The 21,919-nt window shown below is 39.8% G+C and overlaps 1 protein-coding gene across 5 annotated transcripts in view; it reads right to left on the bottom strand.

The window, feature by feature from the left end:
* SUCLG2 (succinate-CoA ligase GDP-forming subunit beta) overlaps positions 1 to 21,919 on the bottom strand; it is a 330,084-nt gene that overhangs the window by 195,667 nt on the left and 112,498 nt on the right. For all 5 annotated transcript variants that reach the window (XM_042929928.1, XM_042929931.1, XM_042929932.1 and 2 more), the window contains exons 5-6: positions 3,296 to 3,395; positions 2,256 to 2,346 (exon numbers count right to left, since the gene is read on the bottom strand). In XM_042929928.1, the coding sequence (XP_042785862.1) occupies positions 2,256 to 2,346; positions 3,296 to 3,395 (191 nt within the window). The remainder of the gene's footprint in view (positions 1 to 2,255; positions 2,347 to 3,295; positions 3,396 to 21,919) is intronic.

The raw sequence follows: 21,919 nt of genomic DNA on the forward strand, positions 1-21,919 counted from the left end.
TGACTTCATCTGTGACTGACAAAAACAGTATCATCAGCACAGCCTTTTCGTGGAGTCCCCCAGGAAAGAAAGCTTTTTCACTTACTTTGCCCTACTGGACCACTGAACCTGGCTGGTTGGTTTGTTTTTGTTTTTGTTTTTAATATGGTGCTGTTGAAACTGTGGATGAGTACCAGTGCACAAACTATTCGCAACAGGACCATGATTAGATAACATTAAAAATATATTCGGTTTCTGAACTTTGCTTGCTACACAGCAGTAAGCTTTGCTGGTACTGAATCGTGAAGAACATAATGAGGAGTGCAGTCTCACCTCCCCTATTATTATTCTAGGGAACACACCTAAAATGCATTGGCACAGACTTAGAAAAAAATATCCAATGTGTATAAATGTACGTATGTGTGTTTAAACAGCTTCTCAATTAAACTTAGAAATAAAAGTTTCTGGGGGACTTCTACTGATGTCCAAGATATTCATATGTAAAAAAAAATGCATGTTCCTTAAAACCACATATAATATTATTATAGAAATGGGGTAACATACATTTTATACAGAAAAAGGACAGAAATGATATTTCACTGTGGTGAGAATCCAAGAAACTTTTATTTTCTAATTTCTATATTTCTGTACTACTGGAAGTTTTTATGTGTGTGAATCACTTTTACAATCAGGGAAAAAAAAAACACTACTTAAAAGTAAATCATTCTAGATGTTTCCTAGCAATGACTCAATGTACAGGAATGCACTTATCTTCAGTCTTTCAAAACCTATCTACAAACTAATTTTATGCATTACCACACAGTGCAAATCTGCTTTAGGTATTTTTTACATGCTTTTAAAAAGTATCACAAACTATAATCTAAAAAGAAATATATTCATATAAAACAACGAATTCCTACAAACAAAAAAATACTTATCATGTCCTCTATGGACAAATTTTGAAGAAGTTAACAAAGGCACAGGCTCATAATCAGATTTAAAAGGCAAATACAAGTACTGTGTTGGGCCAAACAAAAATCAAAACAAAACACTTTTGAGTTTTAAATAGTTCTTAACTGTGAGAAGTGGGGGTAAAGGGAAAACAGCATAACCAGTTTCGTCAATATGCTTTCCTAACATTTATAAAAGCTTTATGTTCTCAGAGTGAAAGAGCTAAGGACCACCAGGATTTCCATCTCCCTCTTTGGGACCAAGATAGACCCTGTCATGGTACGCTAAGTAAACCACCCAGCGATTTTTTTTTTTTTTTTTTGGTCATGTTAACAACTTTCCACACAACTCACCCTGAAAATTAAAAACAGAATGTACTACCTCAGGTTCTCTAGGCATAACACACTGGCAGAACCTGGATATATTTTTAACCTTATCTAATCTGCTCCCCAAAATGCTGGGCCCCCTTGCACCATTATGACAGGGCCTTTTAACGATCTATGCCTGCCAGGGCTGGGGTTTGTCCTTATAGTCAAACTTATAGGGGCCGAAACTCAGAAGGGTCCTCCTCTTGGTCTCTTGGTGTATTATTTGTTGTAAGTGACTTGAAATTTGAGCGAGGGTCCCCGCATTTGTTTTGGCACTGGGTCCTGCAAATCAGGTAGCGAGTTCTGGTGCTTCCATTGATGAGGAGCGTACAGCAAACAAAATGACAGGAGGAGACTTAGGTTCTGGCCTCGACTGCGCCACCCCAATTTTATGCCTGAGGCAGGCCACTTCACACAGGGCTCTAAGTTCTGCAGGTGTGTATGATGTGCAGCCTATATACACTTCAGAACCCCAAAGGACCACTAATACTCCATAATTCCAGGGATAACATGGCTTTAAACGCTACTAAACTCAAAGTAAGGTATAGCGACACTTAGAAAAACAACATTACAGGTAACTCTGATACATAATGAAATGGGGTTGTGGAGGAACAGAGAATGTCCTGCACTGAGCAGGAAGAGCTATCAGCAGGAAGAGCTGAGTACGAAGCCCTTTCCAGCTTTAAACAGAATGTTCTGAAAGGCAAAGCAGTTGTTTTGATCACTCACCCGCACCTACGTTTACTAAATGCTGATGATGATAAACACTCACACTATCACAGAACCCTTTTTATTTCTCCTCAAAGTCATACCACAACCTAAAGAGATTATAAGAAGTTTAAAAAACAAAATGGCACATGGCCAAAGTGCACTGCTTCATCAGACTGTCAAAAATGAAATGTGATTTTCTTTTCTTGTAACACAGACACAGAAAATGACCAAAAGCATTCATATTACCTTGTTAACTTTCACACCTTCTTTTGGAGTTTGTTTTGTTGCTAGATTATAGCCAATCATCTGTTTAGCCAGCTGGCCTACAACTTGAGGGCTAGGAGTGAAGGAAAAGGGAAAGAGAAAAAACAAAAACATTGTCTACGGTGAAAATTATTTTAAAGCAGAGTGCATGTTATGTCCTCATGTCCACACTGCACAGGGTCCAGCTCCACCCTCACAGAGTCCACAAGGCTTTCTGCTATGTACTAGGTACCTAGCAAGGTACCAGAGGCTCATTGAGAGCAATATATATGAGGGAGGGAGGGAAGGAAGGAAGGAAGGAAGATTGAAAAAAGGGAAGGAAGAAGGAAGGAAGAAAGGGAATGAGGAAGAGAGGAAGGGAAGGGAAGGGAAGGGAAGGGAAAGGGGAGATTCTTGCTTCCCTCTGCTATCCTCTCTCCCCAAAATAAGTTACAATCACAGTAGAAAGACAATACTGAAATGCACAACAGATTTAGATAAGAGCTGAATAACAAAAACTTGACTTGAGTAATGTGAGAAGTATTGGCCAATGAGGGCATAAGGGAGAGGGTATGATTCAAAGTAAATAATGAAAAGGTATGTGACGGAAGAGAGGCACAGGAGCAGTGCTGGCAGACACAAGAGACAGGCCATGATAAGGGAAGGTTCAGACTGTCAGACAGGAGGGACAAGTGAAGCCACTGGTAATGGGGAGCCACTTGCAGGCTCCAGAATAGGCAAGTGACAATATGGCGGCAGCATTTATTTTGTGTTATCATTTTCAACATTTATGATGGATCACTGACTGAGGGCAGACGGAGTGTCAGGTTTTTTACCAATTAGTGAGGAAAAAATCCTTTTATGGGAGAAAGAACACTGGAGCATTGCCAGAGCCCTCCTCTACCTATAATTCATTTCCTCTACTTGCTACCTTCTGCTCCCACCCCATTCCAACCATTTTTCTCAATGCTCCCTTCAATCATGAGTAAGATCTTCCATTAATACTTAGCCAAAAGACAGAGAAGTAACACCTCCAGACTTACTCTTTTGTTAAATGAACGCCTCCTTTCAAACCGCTACTGAAGACACCTTTTCCTCTTCCTCCAGCTAAGATCTGGGCTTTCAAAACAATTTCTTTTGCATCTGAAAAAGAAAACCCAGAGTCAGTAGTGGGTTTTTCTGTTGTTGTTGTTTTGTTTTTGAGCAACAAGGAACGTGGAAATGCACCTAATTTCCAAAAGTGTTTGTAAAAGCTCTATTAAACCAACTTTGAAAATAAAGGCATAAAAAACGTCCAGAAAAAAAAACATCAATGCACCTAAATACAAAGTCTTTATCGAGGGCATTAAAATATTTCCTACCAGTTTAATCTAATACTCAACCATCCCAAGAGAAAGCAAGGCATGTGTTCCCCTGCTCTTTTGAGTGTCAGAAGATGCTAAATAAATCCAGGCTGGAGGTATTAATTTTACTGTGTAATGACACTCCCATGTGGCTGAGGCACCAATCTGCCAGTCAGAAGAACTAACTACCTGTCAGCCGGCTGAGATGTCGAAGGGAAGACTGGATTACATAGGGGAGACGTTTAAGACAAGATGCAAAGAGAGCAGTTAATAACTGTATTCTTGGAAACCACCAGATTTCTGAGCAGTTGTTCTATATAGTGATGGGACTGGATAAGGGAGGAGGAAATGGATTGAACCTGAAAGCAAGCAATATTTCTGAAATGGTGGCAGGGTAACAAAACATCCTGGAGGAAGGTGGCTGTGGAATTTTTGTTTCTCGACATACTCAAGGAACAGGGGCGGGGGGGGGGGGGGCAGGTACTGCCTGTTGTTGACCTTTGAGACCTGAGTCATAAACTTCAAACATCTTCATGCGCCTGGCTTGAAAGCTGAATGCATGAAGCAGCCCAGTGACAGAAATAAGGTCTTGAGCAAAGAGGGACACTGCCCTCCCCAACCACAAAAGGAAAAAACAAACAGGCCTCAAATCAAACATGTTTCATAAACCAAATAGTACACATCTTCAGCCACAGCTGGCACCCTCTGTTTGTCGTTCCTCTTTGTCTAACATCAGAAAACTAAGTCAATCTTCTATAAGGCTCTAATAGCCTTCTGGTTTAACACACCAGGTTTAGAATCTGCAGACTGGGTTTCCATCAGGACTCTGTCCCTCATCCAGGTGACGACACCTGGCAAGTTACTAAATGTCTCTGAGACTCCGTTTACCCAACTGTAAAAAATGATGAGGATTGGTTTAAGAATTAGACAATACATGTAAATACTTTATCCCAAGAGCCTGAAACTCATATGATTAATGAAAGGCTACTGCCATGACCATTTAGTTCATTTTAATACCTTTCTATCTTCTAAAGAATCAAAAGGATTATTTCCACTCGGGCAGATGTGGGCGAATAATAATAATAATAAGTTTGCTGGTGGCAGCCACCATTCATGGAAGGTGGAGGGCTCTGTAAGCGTTGGCTGTTTCAGTGATTTCTATTATTGTTCTTCTTACTCAAGACAAGCAGACAAAGGTTCAAAGAGAAGGAGCCACAGAGGGTTTTGTCATGAACGCAACAAGGAGCTACAAGATTTGACATTATGACAGCACTGGGTAAGACAGCTACTCCAGCTGAGGTAGTCAGATTATGAAAGTTCTTGGTCTTTATTCGTTGGTCTTCCCTTCCCCTAAATTTTCTTAACACTCAGAAAACCAGGCTTCACCTTCTCCCAGAAGCAAGCATGGCTCCTTCTCTGCTGCCCTCGATGTCCTCCTACACCTGTTGCTGCCCTAGATATGAACCATCACAACATCAGTCAAACCCATGTCTTAGGATAAACTGGCTCACATCAACCTGAGTAAAGAGCAAGTTGGGATGACAACTCATTACCAGAAACTCACCAGGAAAGAAACCAAGTAAAACGAATGTATTTCGTATCTTGGCTATTGAGCCTAAGAACAGCAGTAAGAGCGCGGACTGTGGAGTTAAACAGACCTAAAATCTCTCACTCTGCCTATCACTTTCTTTGTAGACCGGAGGAGACTGAGGCTCAGAAAGGGAAAAGTGACATGCTTGTCAGTAAAATGGCTATAATAATCTATAGTGTTAGGATGATGTGAAGAGTAAGTGAAATATAGTAGGTAAAGTGCTTATCTCAATGCCTGGCACATTAAAAAGAAGTCAAAATATGGTAACTATCATCGCTAATTATTTTTAGCAATTAACCAAAAAAATAAAGGTATATAGGAAGACATTTCCTATTTCTCTTTTGGAGCCATCAAATAGAAAAAATACGGTCTACTCAAATTTTTAATTGTGATCCCTTCAAATTATTTAAAAAGGATAACCAGCATTCCATTGCCATTATCAATTTTCACATGCTTGTCATCCAGAAGAAAGAGATGCTTTTCTCTAGATCTCCAGCAGCAACACTTGAAAGCCAGACAGAATACCTAATTGGGCATCGTTAATTGGCACTAGATATGCTTAATTAAATCAGCCTTAGGCATGAACCATCAAGACAAAGAAACAGTTGTAGCCTCAATGAAGTGGTTGTCAATTACATGTGTCACCATTTGACCACGTGTCAAAGGATTCCATGCCACCAAGCTGGTAGACCAAACAACCATTTTGGGCACTGTGAAGCCATACTGGGACAAATGGCAAAAGACAAAGGAAAAAACTGTATCCCATCTAGGTATGTCTCCTGCAACTTACACCCCAGGCCGAAAATAAGCTCACTAAAATCATCTCTTCTTATTAGATCTCAGATGTTAAATAAGTATAGGGCATCAATAGCCTAAAAGAAAGCAAGTTTGTCTCATCTTGACTGCAACTCACGTGAAGTAATTTAATTTAGTTATTTATTTGGAGGGGAGAAAATTAAGCAGCCAAATCCTACTGAACAGTAGCTATTCTTCTCATCCAGTATTAACCAAGCTGATTCACACAGTCACTGTTTCCATTCTATTTAAAATAAATCTGATTTCGCCAAATATACACATTTTTGGATTGCTTTTGGGTTTTCACGTTACTCTCCTAATCCCAAGCAAAATTACAGAAGAATATCTCAGACATGAAATCCAATGTTTGTCTGCCATAAGATGATTTAACCATACTTTAGGGGTAACAAGCTAAAAAAAGAGATGGAGGGAGAAATAACATCTACTCTAATAGCTTTTGTATGGAAACAGATTACACTTCTGTACTGATAACCATAGTACTGGACTCCGAGGTGGAAAATTCCAGGTATGTATAACTCCAAACTCCTTGTCCTTAACTACTACTCTTATATGCAGCAGCGTAAATGTGCAATGCATTCACTTTATTTTGTTCCCTTTCTGGTTAGTTTCTGATAATGAACAGTGCTCATGACTAGGATTCCTCTTGGTTAGATGGAAACCAGTTTACTATGATTTATATATATTTTAGGAGAAAAAGCACTGTGACATATTTGACAAGCTTATAAATATGTAAGATTCTCAACTACCAAATCTCTTATGAGAACAATATTTATAGCCATTTAGAAAGCACCCCCCCTCAAAAAAACCCCACACCATGGTCTTGTTTGACTCTATTAGCCACATTAAAATAATACTTTTTCAAATATTTTCCTTTCATTTCTTATGACAAGTTTCATTCTAATTACAATAACAAAGTTTTATGCCAATTTTTATGGTCCTATGCTGGAAAACAAACATTCTTAGAAGCATTATTAAATATACAAAGAAAAAAATTAAATTCATTAAGAAAAGCATAACCTAAAGAGAATAAATAAGAAATGTTTTCAATTAGACAAGCTTTGTAAAACTGGTTCACTGTGCTTTTTAGAGGCAGCATTCTGAAAATACATTTATGCAAAAGAGTGCTTATAAGAAACAGTTCAGAACCATAATGCAAAAGGACCTAGTATATGTGTGAAAATGTTTATCAGGAATATCAGTAAGAATGTTATTTTCAGCTATCTATTTAAAATAGTTTAGTGAATTCAACCTTGCTCTCTTCAAAAATATAACAGCTTCCGGGGCATGTGGGTGGCTCAGTCAGTTGAGCGTCCACTCTTGATTTCGGCTCAGGTCATGATTTCATGGGGTTTGTCAGTGGCAGCTCGGAGCTCAGGCACGGGGCTCTGCCCTGACAGGGTGGAGTCTGCTTGGGATTCTCTGTCTCCTTCTCTGTGTCCTTCTTTCCCAAAAATACATAAACATTAACAAAATATATAATAGCTTCCTAAATGCAAATGCAGCAGTATATACCTGGAAACTACTAAGGTAACCATCTATTTCAAGTCAATAACATTGGCTTTCTTGGGGGAACTGTGATTTCCATGGTTCACTGACTGGAGCAAAATTGGAATATCCAGTTTTCAGCACAATTGCATGGCATAATTTCCAGCACGGTGATCACCTTTCATGAGGTTTGATAGGATTCTTAATTGAGAAAGTTACAATGTATTTCAAATTGACCTATTACTGGAAGGCAAGAAGAAGGAGGAAGGTGATGCATGAAAAGAGCTGAAAGATATTACAGAAAGAGGAACCTTTATAAAGGACATACAATTATAGGGTGATAAGTGCCTAAGTGCCAATTTCCCAAAGAAAATGAGTTAACTTCTGTGACTTCATTATGACCCCAGAACCCAAACCTAAAATTGGAGAATTACCTATCTTCGATTATTATAATAGCTGTTGTAGATGGAGTCCTATTTCCTCAAGTTGTAATTAGGTCACTGGGAATGAGACAATATTGCAATGACTCTTTCCATATGCCCAATGTCATCTCTGAAACTAAAACAATTATTTCACCTTTCAACATGTCTGATGTGGGCTTGCCCAGTACTGGAACAGAAAATTTCAAACATGAAAGACGTCAGAATAAACTATTTCATCACTGGTCACATCCATTGATTGAATTAGGATTACAGATACTTGGCTCCCCACCAGACTGCTACCCAAGAAGATTCAAATTACACACACCTGAAATAGTCACTTTTAAAGTAAAAGATGGAACTAGAGCCATCTCTAGGACAAGGGTTTTGTGATACAAATTAGGAAGCTGTTTAGGGAGACATTATTTTACATTAAGAAATCCTTTACTGATAAAGCTTTTATGTAAGTTTTAAATCCTTAAGTTCCTATCAAACACAGTAGTCAATTAATTCCACTTTATCTAAAGTACTTCCTTCATCTGGATAGTGTAGGGGCATGATACTGCCATTTGGAACAGATTGTTGATTATAAAGGAGATAATTATATCATAACACACTTTTGCTTTCAAGTGAATAATTTTAATTTTAGTTCCTATACAAATTCTTAAAGTTTGACATTGTATTTTCAGATTGCCAAACTTAAAAAATATTGTATATTTATTACATTATAGTTTTCATTAAAATCTCTAATGATAAACTAGTCTACTCTTCTGATCTTGTCACTGATATTATTAATTATTTTCATAATGATTGACACAGACTTTGTTGGTGATAAAATTTTTAAAGCTAGATAAAAATTACTTCAGAAAGGCTCAATTCAGTTGTGATATCTTACTATTTCTATAGCTTAAGACTACTAAAACAATCTTACATTTTGCCTATCAAATTAAAAGATATATATTTCTGTAAGAAACCTTTAGGGCAGAACCTCCTAACATTGATGACAAAAAGACCACATTTATTTAGACACCTGTGTTATCAAAGAATCTCTAACATTATAAGATTGCAACCAGAGGACATGAAACAGATCTCCTGCAAATGAAGCTACCTGGAAAAAAAATGACAACTTTTTAGGAAAAAAACAGTTTCTTCAGAAGAAGAAATTTCCAGATGAAATCTATACTGTGTTTTGTACAGATTACAGGACAAATTTATAATATACATTGATAATAAAGATTTGTGTATAACATCTGCAACTTCAACAGATCTTGAAAACAGCCACAGAAGATTAAAAGCATTTATGAACCCCAATAGCATTTCTACAGTATTGTGTGATGGACTTGAAGTGAAAGAAGGATAAAGGAAAACTAGGTATCAGAAACCATTTTTGGGGCAGCTGGCTGGCTCAGTCTGTGGAGCACATGACTCATGGAGTCATGAGTCTGAGCCCCAAGTTTGATGTAGAGATTACTTAAAATAAAATAAAATAAAATAAAATAAAATAAAATAAAATAAAATAAAATAAAATAAAATAAAGAAATCATCTTCTTTCTGATTTTCAAAGCAAAGATGTGTTCAGTCAGGGTTCAATTAGGGAAGCAGAACCACTATGAGTTATGAATAAGGGATTTATCACAGGAACAAAAAGCTGACAAAATTGGGGGAGATGCTGAGAAAGAAAAGGTCTGAAAGTGAGGGCTAGAGATCACAGGGGTCACCAGTGAAAGAAAGCACACCCAGGAGCTGTAGGGTGGATACAGGCCTCATGACAGGTCTGGGTCAATGTTCATCAGCAGGGTCAGAGGATGGGTATGAACAGATAAGAGCAAGGATGAGCGGGACCACCTTGCCAGCATTTCTACAGCTGTCCATCTGTCCATCACAGCGTAATGGCTACATTCCAAATTCTGTGCAAACTTCTCATTTAGCCCACTCTAACCAGGAATTATACAGAAGGGGATTCTGGGAAATGTAGTTCTAGCTTAATCAGGCTTACACAGTAATAATTACCACAGATGGTAGTAACAAGAGGAAGAGACCCCAAGTGTTGCAAATACAGAATTAACACCTCTAAACTTCTTGGGGTGGCTTGAGAACCCCAGGGTTAGAGACCCCCTCTTGCAGCAGCAGACACCTGGAAGCTACCTTTGAATATAGACAAAAAACAAACCTCTTGTGGATCTTTAACCAGCGATGAACAAGAGGAGGGGGAAAGATGGTAATACTGAGAAATGATATAAATATAAACTGATATAATAAAATGAAGGTTTTACTTTCAGAAGCAACAGGAAGGACTATGGAATTTAAAATGTACCATACACATTGCCCACCTACACCTGTATTTACAGAAATATTTCACAGAAATATAACTAGCATTCTGAGATCTCCAACTTTCTTGATTAGAAAGGCTGTCTTCTATTTTGTCTGGGTACATAGATTTCTCCGGGGAGCCTTCCATTTGGTGAAAGGTGCCATGTGCTGCTGTCTGGATTCTGCTCTGCTGTCTGCTGTCATTCTGCACCCCGTGGTCACACCACAGCCAGTTCCTCTAGGTTTCTCCCCCGGCTACCATCAAGGAGGATCTTTCACCTTCCCGTGAACGCTCAAGTTGAGCAGCTGAGCCCCTAGTGACCCAGCTTTTCCCTTGGCAGGGCAGTCTCTATTCCTGACGCACACTCTCTCTGGGGGAGAATGGTGCAGTCAGGCACCGCCACACCCTAAACCTGTGATGTCTGGGCCTTCTACACTGCCCGGTCACCTCCTTTCCTCACAAAGATCATCTCATAGAAGTGGAGCCCCTCCACTCTCTAACAAGCTCTGCTCCCAAGGGACCCTTTCTCTAGGCAGGCCTAATGTATCTGATTTCCTAATCGGGGAGTGCACTCAAAATCCTTCTCAGACCTCTGAGCCCAATGCAGATCACTGGGTACCTGGTTCCATGCTCTGGAAAAAGTCACGGAAAAAGTCATGGTTAAAAAGCATCTGCAACGTTCTCAATTAGGAGGCCCACCTACCCAGGGCTCACAGAAAATTTGTGGGTAGAGCAATCCCACTTCTGTGAAAATCCACTACAGAAAGAAGGATTTTTCACTGCAGTGTAATTAGAATATTGAAACACTTGACGACAACCAAACTATCACCATGTGGACTTTTGGGATTAGAAAAATAAATTTTATATAGCCACATAATGAAACAATACTATACTATAGGTCCATTGACAATGACTAAATATATTTTTATGTGTGAACTTGGGAATAAGCCCACATACACTATACACTCTAAACAGACCTTAATGATTAATATTTTAAAAAAATGAATACTCACATTTGTGACTAGTTATATACTCATAATGAAGTCTAAGTGAACATAATAACTGAACTGTTAACTGAGGTTATCTGAAGGGGCAAGCAGTGGCATCATGGGGGGAGCATTACATCTTTTCAGTACTGATTTACATTTTTTTCCCCAATTATCACATGTTGTACTAAAAATAAATAAAAAGAGTTTAAAATGTGAGATAAACACAGGAAGTTGTCCACAGTAGCTTGTCTTGAATATTTCAATGTTCCTTTCTGTATCAGCCTTTATAACTTTATCATATGGGGCAGGGATGTCATATTTGCAGAGGCCTCCAGGAGACATCTTCAGAAAACACGGCTCAACATCTAACAACATGACCCCCTAAAGTGTCATGCAAGAAAAATGACAGTGGCAGGAAAATGTCCTGCCCGTTTTAAACAGCTACTGAGCACCTACTCTGTGGGAATTCAAAGATTTAAAAAAAAAGTCAGAGTCCACGCCTTCAGCAACTTAAAACTTCCTGGACAGAAGAGATACAAACAAACAATTACTGAAAAATATTAACACTGTAATAAATGTTAAGAACGCAGCGTAGTGAGCAGGGGAAATGGTGCCACATTGAGCGAGGCAGGAGAGAACAGAAGAGCCATAAAGGAGGGCTGATCGATGTCACAAGGAAGAGACTTGTTTTCCAGACAGACAAGGCTGGGAAGAGAAGACCTAAAGGCATCCACAACAGACAAAGGCTACTTTGCTTTTCTGTCTGTATTTGTTTGGCTTCTTGGTTATCTATTTAAATTAGAAATCATTATAGCACCGCCTCAAACAAACCAGTAAAGCATGCCAACATTCAGCACTGTAGGTCACTCACATTTGTTATTTCGGATCTTCAGAAAAATCTGTCCATATTAAAGTTTATTTCCCTATATTCAAGAACAGAAAATAAACAGAAAAACACATTTATGGCCTTTGTTAAATTTATTTTGCCCTAACTGCTTTTAAGATCTCCCATAATTTTATCACAGAGGTCTTAAAAAAAAAAACAAAAAAACAAAACCTGAAGCAGGTAAGCTAACTCTCAAACAGGGATCCTATGAAAGCTCCCAAGGGGTCAGTGAGATTCAAACTGAGCCGTTAACAGCAGCAATAATAAAGGATATGTCCACCCCTTCCCACCTGCAAATAAACACATATTCCAGACTTACAATCCAAGTACTGTAGTCACAGAATTCTGAACAACGGCTCAGTGGTGCTGCCATAAGAAGGAACCCAGAAGGTTTTTCCTTCCCACGGTGGAGTGGTAAAGTGGTTTATGACACACTGGAGTTGAACAGAAGCCAGGAATGACACACGTCAAGAGAGATGGAGGGCCTCAGAACCCCTTGCCCACGACACACACGTCTACTGAGGTCCAGAATAGTTTGTTATGTCGCTTTCAAACTGCATTGAGTTTTAAATTGCAGCGTCTTGCTCTTTTATTGCCTGTCTGGATCCATTCATTGTGCCTGAAATCTCAGTCTATTGCTTGAATGTTAAACACAAAGAAGAGTTTAGGTTGCATCCTGGAGGGTGAAAGCACGCAGTTTCCAGGAACTGGGAAGGGTTCATATCGGGCTGACTTGCAAGGATTGTGAAGGCCTGAGAAATACTGTTTCCTTTTATGAGAGCTTTCTTTGGTTTCCTTCCTTTATTCCTCCATCCTTTTCTCTTCCTCCTTTTGTCCCCCTATTCCTTGTGAATATGTCCAAGTTCCTCAAGCGCATGCTCAACTGTATCTGAGGTAACTGACTTCGTCCTGAACAGGTCCATCCGTTCAGTCAGAGAGATCAGCAATGACTTCAAATTCCACCTCCTATCACCTCCTCCTCAGAACCACTCCCCAATAAGGACTTATAACCTTAAATCCCTGTGAATTGGAGTGCTTGATATATTAACCTGTCCTATGCCAGACCTCATAAATCACAAAACCTAGATCTATGTTCTTGGACTGTCTTCTTTTCTGATTATTTCTGAAACATTCAAGCTAAAACAGTCTCTTTGGATAGGACTTTCTCCATCTTTATAAACAAATGCCTGTTTTCACCAAGAATTCATAGCAGAGGGAGCCAGGCCAAGTGTCACAAATAGGAAATTAACAAATTAATAAGCTGCTATTCATTTTACTCCTGGGGAAAAATAATAAGACGTTTGGAGTTGACTTTGGAATTGTAACACCCACAACAACACAGAAAAATACCCAAGAGCTAGCATCCATATCTGGTAAAACTCAAAGAAAATTCTGGCATGTTCTAAGTAGTTTTCCAATGGTATCAATGAAGCAGAGAAATTGAGTCCTGCTTCATACTTGACGAATCAAGCAGTCCAGTATGAAGATACCCTTGGAAATCCCAGTCATTCCAAGACATCTACTCGGAAGATTGACATTTCATCACTGCAGCTGGAAAGCTAGCATCCAAGTCTACTCCTCCTACCCACTAACAGCTCATTCTTCTCTCAGAATGTGGCCAATATTTGTTCTATATCCCACACTTAACCTCAACACCATAGTTTTTTTTACTGTTTTCCACCCGACTTCAGAGCAGCACAATATCAGACATCCAGCAGTAAACAGCACATCCACAGAACTATCCGAAATTTTCTCCTCCCATCCCCCTACTGCTGTGTATTTAGACCCAGCTGCAGCCTCTTCCAGGTTCCTGACCCTTTCTCGGGGCCTCCCAGCACCAGGTTGGAACAGGCTGTCATAATGCATAAATATGATTCGACTCTGGGAAGGGAGGGAGATCCTGACACCTTAGAAGAATTTCCCAGGACACAGGTCCTTAGAGCGAAAACAGGCTAAGCCCCCAAATACTAGATGGCCTAGCCTCACACAAAGGGAGTAATTTTTACGATGAACTAAATTAATATCGACTCAGAAATGCCACAGTGTCTAACAGAGCAGATGCCACTTCTCTGAAACGCCTTCTAGTTTAAAGGAGATGCCAGGCCAAGGAGGAGCAACAGAGCCAGGGAAGCGTTCTGTCAAACCGAATGAAGCCACTCTCAGTTTTGCTAATCACATTCCTCACACCTCCACTTGTGTGGAAGTTTCCACTGAAGAACACACACAGCACGATGCAGAATGCAACTGCCTCATTCTCCTGAAAATGGCCAAATGAGAGTGGCACATAGTGGGCCCTCAGCATATGGTGGCACACAGTGCGACCTCAGCCTATGGTCATTCATTTATAATCATCACTTCCTTTAATCTGTGAAATCATAACCATAGTAGTTGTTAGGAGCTTACCATGGAATGAGATTTGTGCTAAGTGTACTCATTATCCCTATTCAACACATAATCCAACTGAGGTTTCGTTAGATGGGAGTCACGCAGGTAGCAAGAAGCAGTCAGAATTTTAAGCCAGAAAGATAATTCTAGAGACTGTGCTTTAACCCCTTCAGATACAGCCTCGTTACTGGGTTTGCCCCCCAAACATTTTATTATGACAATCTCCTATCACATAAAATATTTTAACACCAAGAAGTAAACATCCACATACTGACCACTTGGATTCCTTAACTGCTCACATCTCACTACATTTGCTTTATCACACATCTCTCCATCATCAGAGCCACCTTATCTTTTACCTGCGCTTGAAAGTTGCAGACTTTAGTACAGTTACCCTTAAACTCTTCAGCACGCGTGTCAATAGCTAAAGTTTGATATTTGTTTATGGTTCTTTTTGCAGACAGAAAATATACATGAAGTGAAATGTCCAAATCTGAAGTGCACCATTCAGTAAATTTTGACAAATGCATATATCTATATGATTCAAATTCCAATCAAGAAATACATTACTACTGCTGAAAACATATTACAAGAGTGTCTTTAGGACAAAATATCTAAATAGAAGCACACTGACAATGGAGATCTTAAGTCTCTTAAGACTTTGCTAACTAATCACAGTAAAAATACTGAATTCATACACCTCAGCACAAAGGTCAATGCCTGGCCTATTGTAGACACCCAACAGATCTGCGACTAGTCACGGCTGTGTAAAAAAGGAATCACCTCCTCCTACTACCACCTCCAAATCAGAACCTCGTTTGAAACGTTCCTAATTGAGTGATATGCAAAGTGCTGGTTTCAAAGGGGTTTTCTTTTTAACCATGAACATATATAGCTTTTTGAAAACAACTATATTATTACGTGAATTTTTACAACAGTGATGTTTTATAAGCTCAGAGAAAACTACCCATAATAGCTGCACCAAAGGTGTTTCCTTGCCCCACACCGGTGCTGGTATCTTGGTGTGGCTATTCCATTTTGAAAGGAGGGAATTCTCCAGGGATACCTACACCTGAAAAGCCAGGATGATGCTTGGAGCCTTGGTCTGGTGCTTAAGTGATGGAGTGATGAAAATGACAATCTCTAAGCCAAAGTTTTTCTGTACTGCCAATATCAACGTCACTTGCCTAAAGCTTAACATCATGGGACTCCAGACTTTTGATAAGCCTGCAATGTATTTGAAGGAAAACTACCGGAAAGTATTGAGAAGATTAAAAGACAAAACATACCTGTGTCACAAACTAGAGTACATTACCCTTTTGGAAACTTTAGAAAATACAGATATAAATGCCTAAAAATCTGAAATGATAAAAACCCCACATCATCAAAAGGTTATCTATATGGGTTAAAGTTAAAATGATTTTTACTTCTTTCTTTATTTTTTTAAGGTTATTTATTTATTTTGAGAGAGAGAGAGAAAGTGTGGAGCCCATCTTGGGGCCCAAACCCACAAACCGTGAGATCATGACCTGAGCCGAAACCAAGAGGCAGATGCTCAACCCACTGAGCCACCCAGGTGCCCCATCTTACAACGAGTTCTTATGTCATTTATAATCAGAGAAAAAACTATTTTCAGATAAAAAAAAATGTTTGTTTGACCTGGTAAGCACAGTAACGGTATTACTGTCAGATGAGGCCAGGGTAGGGGAAGAAGCGTGCTCTAACCCAAAATTTATAACATTAAATACAACATATATACTGAGGAGAGATTGGGAATAAAATATACCAAGGTATTAACTCTGACTAGAGGGGAGGATTATGGTTAACTTTTTCTTCTTTTTGACTACAAATCTGCTACAGGGAACATGTAGGATTTCTATAAATAGGAGAAAATAAAAGCTATTTTTTAAGTTTTAATTTAAATTCAAGTTAGTTAACATATAATGTAGTATTGGTTTCAGGAGAAGAACCCAGTGATTCATCACTTACATATAATACTCAGTACTCATCCCAACAAGTGCCCTCCTCAATGCCCATCATCCATTTAGCCCATCCCCCGACCCAACACCCCTCCTGCAACTGTTTGTTCTCTATGGTTGAGAGTCTCTTAGGGTTTGCCTCTCTGTTTCATCTTTATTTTTCCTTCCCTTCCTCTATGTTCATCTGTTTTGTTTCTTAAGTCCCACATATAATAACAGCTATTTCTGAAATGAGCTTACTATGCATTAGATTTTCTCAGTGCCTAAGATGTACACAGAACACTGCCATTCAGCTATACTGGCCTTACCACACCACTTCACTCCATGGGAGGATTGACTCACGGTGGAGGCTGGGGTAAACACTGCCACTTCTCAACGCTGCAGCTGACGCTCTGGCACAAAGACAGTCACAGCATTGCGGGCCTGGGGGCCACACGTATCTCTGCTTGCCAGAATTAGCTGCATCTGGTCCAGGCAAGTAATGGAAGATTCATCCCGCTGAGACTCAGGACTAGTCACTGTGCCTCAAGTGCCAGGATCCTGAAGGGTGACTAAAGAGGGTGTGGCGCCCTCTGGAGATGCCCTCCAGCACCAACATTCTAAGAGGTACAGGCAGAATCCTTAAATCCTCTAGCGTCTATGTACATAAATGTACCATCCCTCTCAAGCCCCTCCTAACGAAGACAACACACTGGAGGTGATTAGAGTACAGTAGATAAGTTCATGGGTCAGAAGTTTTGGATCAGAACTCAGGCTTTGCCCCTTACTAGCCAGCTGAGTGGCCTTGACTACAGAAGAGAGCCTCAATTTTCTCATCTGTGAGATAACGCTGATAAAATTAGCACTTACCTCACAGAGTTGCTATATGAAGGATAAATTAAGAAAAAGCTGCATGTAAATTATGTAAAATATTTAACACAATACAATGCCTGGCTTAAACTTACTCGTAGCATCCTTACTTGTATTGGCTTTTAATTACACTTACCTCTTATAAATACCAAGTTCATGGCATGTGATATCATAATGATAAATATGCTGTCCACTGGGCAAAACAATTTTCATAATAAACAATAAATCTACTGCTACTGACTTTTGTAAGTATTAAGAACACATTCCGATACCTAGGTCTTGTATTGTTTCCAATCATTCAGACAAGATAAATAAAATGTGCTCATGGTTAATGAGAACATACAAGATCATATTAATTCAAAAAGGTCAGATGAGGGCACTTGAGTGGCTTAGACAGTTGAGTGTCCAACTCTTGATTTTGCCTTAGGTCATGATTCTAGGGTGGAGGGATAGAGCCCCAAGTGGGGATCTGCACTGAGAGTGGAGCCTGCCTAGGATTTTCTCTCTCTACCCCCAGCTCGCTCTCTCTCTCTCTCTCTCTCCAATAAAATTTTAAAAAGAGGCACGTGGGTGGCTCAGTCAGTTGAGTGTCCGACTGATTTCAGCTCGTGTCATGATCTCACAGTTCATGGGTTCGAGCCCCATATTGGGCTCGCTGCTATCAGCACAAAGCTCAATTCAGATCCTCTGCTCCCATTCTCTCTTCAAAAACAAAATAAAACAAAACAAAAGCGAAAACAAAAGGTCAGATGCCTTCAAGAGCAGCCCAAACTCAATAGACATTTGGCACTGCCCTGCCACCACCGAGAGGCACCACCATTTTGTACGTAAAATAACTATCCCTGGATCCTAGATAGCATTTGCCTGCCACAGACATACACCATGTTTTTGTTTATGTTTGTAACATTTGTTTAGTCCCAAGGTCTTCATGTTCCCTTACTTTTCGCCTGTCTCCCTTTTGATATATCTACGGCTGTTGCCTGGCACGAATGGCCCTGGCTGTCCACCACGTTTCCTGGCAGAGAAGGCGTCACTCGACTCCATCTGGAGCTGCTCAACTTCAGGCCTCATTGGCACGCTGAGGCTTGTACCAGCACAGGCCTCCCTCCCCCAACACCGAGGCTGGGACCACTCCAGTCCTGCGGCAGCCTGCAGACGAGGGTAAGTGAGCTGGGAAGAAAGCTAGATGCTGGGTTGTCTGGTGTTTCGTACAGTGGCACTGGGATACAGGGCTATGCGTCCTCCAGTGTCCTCACGATTCTTAATACTGTTACTATGGCAGTTGGGGCTGTCGTTATGTGTTTTAAAGATACTTCATATTCAGCAATGACTTTGTCCCAAGAACTGTTCAAAGGACTTAATACGGCACATCTCATTTAATCTTCACATAAGCCCCCTGCTCTGCAGGTGATACTATTCCTAGAGATCAGGACACTGAAACTCAAAGTCAGTCCCTTGTCTAAGATGACAGAGTGTAAATTCGAGCACAGGATGCAGCCAGGGCTGTAGCTCTACCCACACCACCTGAGGATGACTGTCCATTATCCTCAGCCATTCAACACTGTGGGAGTGAAAGAGGTTGGGAAAAGAGGGAGGTGACAGTGGTCAAAGAGAAGGCAAACTATCCACTTTCAAACTGGACCAGAATTCCTGATGATGACTTCCAGGATAACTGGCTGCCAATTAAAATGGAAAAAAGATAATGGCCCAATAAAAGCATTAATAGCAAAAACCTCCCATTTTGAGCTAGGACAGGCTACACCCACCTGGTAGTTCACAAGGATTAACAGCTTCAAGGACAATTCCTTTTACTACCTACACAATCAAATGTTTTTGTGACTTAACACACCTGATTATCTTGTAATAAAACAAAGCCCCCTCCATTGGTGTATTCTCTCAATACTTTTATTATGCCTGTTAAAAAAGAAAGCAATCCAAACTGATGGGGTACAAAAGTCACAGAGGAATTCTGTGAAGTCAAAGGCAATACCGGCCCCTACCTTCTCGGTGTTACTGTTAACTAAAGACAGGAGTGTCTCCAACAGAGGGTGCAAGAGTGTCTGGGGTCTACTGTATAGCATTAGGGTTCCTGGATCTAAATTCAGTTTCAACAATTCTACTTAGCTGTGTAAAAATTTAAAAGTCAACCTCTCTAAACCTCCATTTTTTTCCACCTGTAAAATGAAGACAACAATAGTAAATACTCACAAGTTATTGGGAGAATCCAAGGATGTGATCTACATATAGACTTTACACAATGCCTGGCAACGTAGCAGATAACCAAAGAATGTGAACTACTGTAGGCTTTATGTCTTAAATCCTCTCTTTTCTTCCCAAACAATCCCTAAACAATCCATCAGCCTTCATATCTTCCTCTAACAAATGCCACTATTGTTTGAGCCCCTACTAAGGGACAGGCAAGGTACTGGGTAGTTTATGTCTGTTATGTCTAATCCTCTCAACAATCCCATAATTTAGAAATTACTGTCATCAGGGGCGCCTGAGTGGCTCAGTTGGTTGAGCTGTGACTTCGGCTCATGTCATGATCTCGCAGTTCTTGAGTTCGAGCCCCATATCAGACTCGCTGCTGTCAGCGCAGAGCCTGCTTCAGATCCTCTGTCCCCCTCTCTCTCTGCCCTTCTCCTGCTCATTCTCTCTCTCTCTCTCTCTCTCAAAAATAAGTAAACATTAAATAAAGAAATTATTGCCCCCAGCATATAGTTAAAACACGAGAGTTCAAAAGGCAACAAGTGACTTGAGATGTGTGACATCCGGCCAATGCTTTTTCTATTACACCTTCCAAGCCAACCAGGAGGGGTATGTGAATGTTATCTTGCCACCCAGGGCTTGATGAGGGCTGACAGTTCCCTCAACCTCCCAGCCCAGGTAGTCTCACCAGCAATCTGCTTTGGTGACCAGCCTGGCATTAGGGTCGACCAGCACTGCTTGTCCACTGCAGATTTGTGATTACAGACAACACAGCAGAGGAGTGTTCACTGAATCGCTGTGTTTGGGAGAGGTAGGGGTGCTTTGCTGCAAGGAAGAGCTCACATACTGTTTTAAATAAAATATTTAGTTTAGTAAAGTGACAAATATTTAAAAATACATTTTTCCCATAAGCCTTTGAGTTCAACTTGAAATTCGTATCATTCTACTTGTCAGTTTAAAATTTTAACATTCATTTAAAAACTCAAGTTGGACACACTAAAATCCTCCTCGGCAATCAGCATCATTTGCAAATTTAATTTTTCTTAAACATTTTAAACTGAATTTCCAAACTAAATATATCCATTTTCTTTTCTTAAGCACATCCATGGTCTGACCTCTCAAGAAAAACCTTCCCTAATAATAAATTGGACTAGTAGTTCCCAAGTTAAAATAAAAGAGTGAACTTTGAAAGCATTACATCCCTGTTTATAATCTTTGTCAAAAACCTTATCTTTCCATATAAAATTTACAACAGAAATGTCAATCACACAATTAAATATATAAAGTAGAATCAATCTGTACCCTGTTACTGTAACATGTCAACTTCTCTTAAACATTACAAACACATCAACTAAAAAATATATGCACGTAATTAATAATTCATTAGGATTCATCATATGGGTTTTGGAAACTTCATCCTATATTTACTAATCCCAGAATCATCACAGTCCCTCAATACATCACTTCCACTTCAAGGTCAAACTGGCTACTACCGGCCATAACCAAATCACAAGTCTGTAACTAGCTGTAGGAAGACCGGGAAATGCACTCTTTCCTTTATGCAGCCATATACACTTAGTGAAAAAGTGAGGAGGCCCTAGAACCTGAGAACAAGGGGTGCTCAGGAGACAAAGGGGAAGGCTCAGGAAGGTACTTGCAGCGTGCCTGCTGGAGCCCAATACATAGTTACTGAGGGAAGGAGGGAGGAGCCTCACGTATGCACATCAATATCATCTCTGACAGCACCCCAAAACTGAAGAGGTTGGGGTGTGTGTGGTGCGCAGACAGCACAATTGGGAAATCAGTCACATTGATAGGTTATAGTAAACTGATTCAGGCAATAGCTATATAATAAAATATAAGTGTGCATATATAAGAGGATAAAGAGAGCCAGGTTTCTGAATGGGGGAAAAAGTATTTCCCAACATGGAAAGGTGGGAGGCTAAAAAGAACTCTGAGATTTAGGACTGAAATCACAAGTACTGATATAAATATACGGTTTTTGTAACATATGCAAAGAAATGGTTTTTGATATATTTATGTATAAGTAAATGTGTACACGTAGAGTAGAATGCGTGCAGTTATTTTATATATTTATATGTACACCTGTGTGTATATGTATACACATGTGTGTGTGTATACACATCCAACTATCTCCTGAGATGGCCTAAAAATAATAACACCTCAACAATAATGAGCACAACCACATGCCCAGATCCTGGTTTATAAACACCATCTCTAGTAGAAGGAACCATGGATTCTTAGAGACATGGCTGGTATGAGGGCTGGAACCAGGGAAGTACAAGTTGAAACAAGGACATTCTGGGAAAGAAAGTAAGAAAATGCTCAGAGAAATGATGAAGCATGTCAAAAAGATTTAGGAATGGATGACAATGCACTAAATAA

This window comes from Panthera leo, chromosome A2 (assembly GCF_018350215.1).
Source record: "Panthera leo isolate Ple1 chromosome A2, P.leo_Ple1_pat1.1, whole genome shotgun sequence".
NCBI classification, from domain to species: Eukaryota; Metazoa; Chordata; class Mammalia; order Carnivora; family Felidae; genus Panthera; species Panthera leo.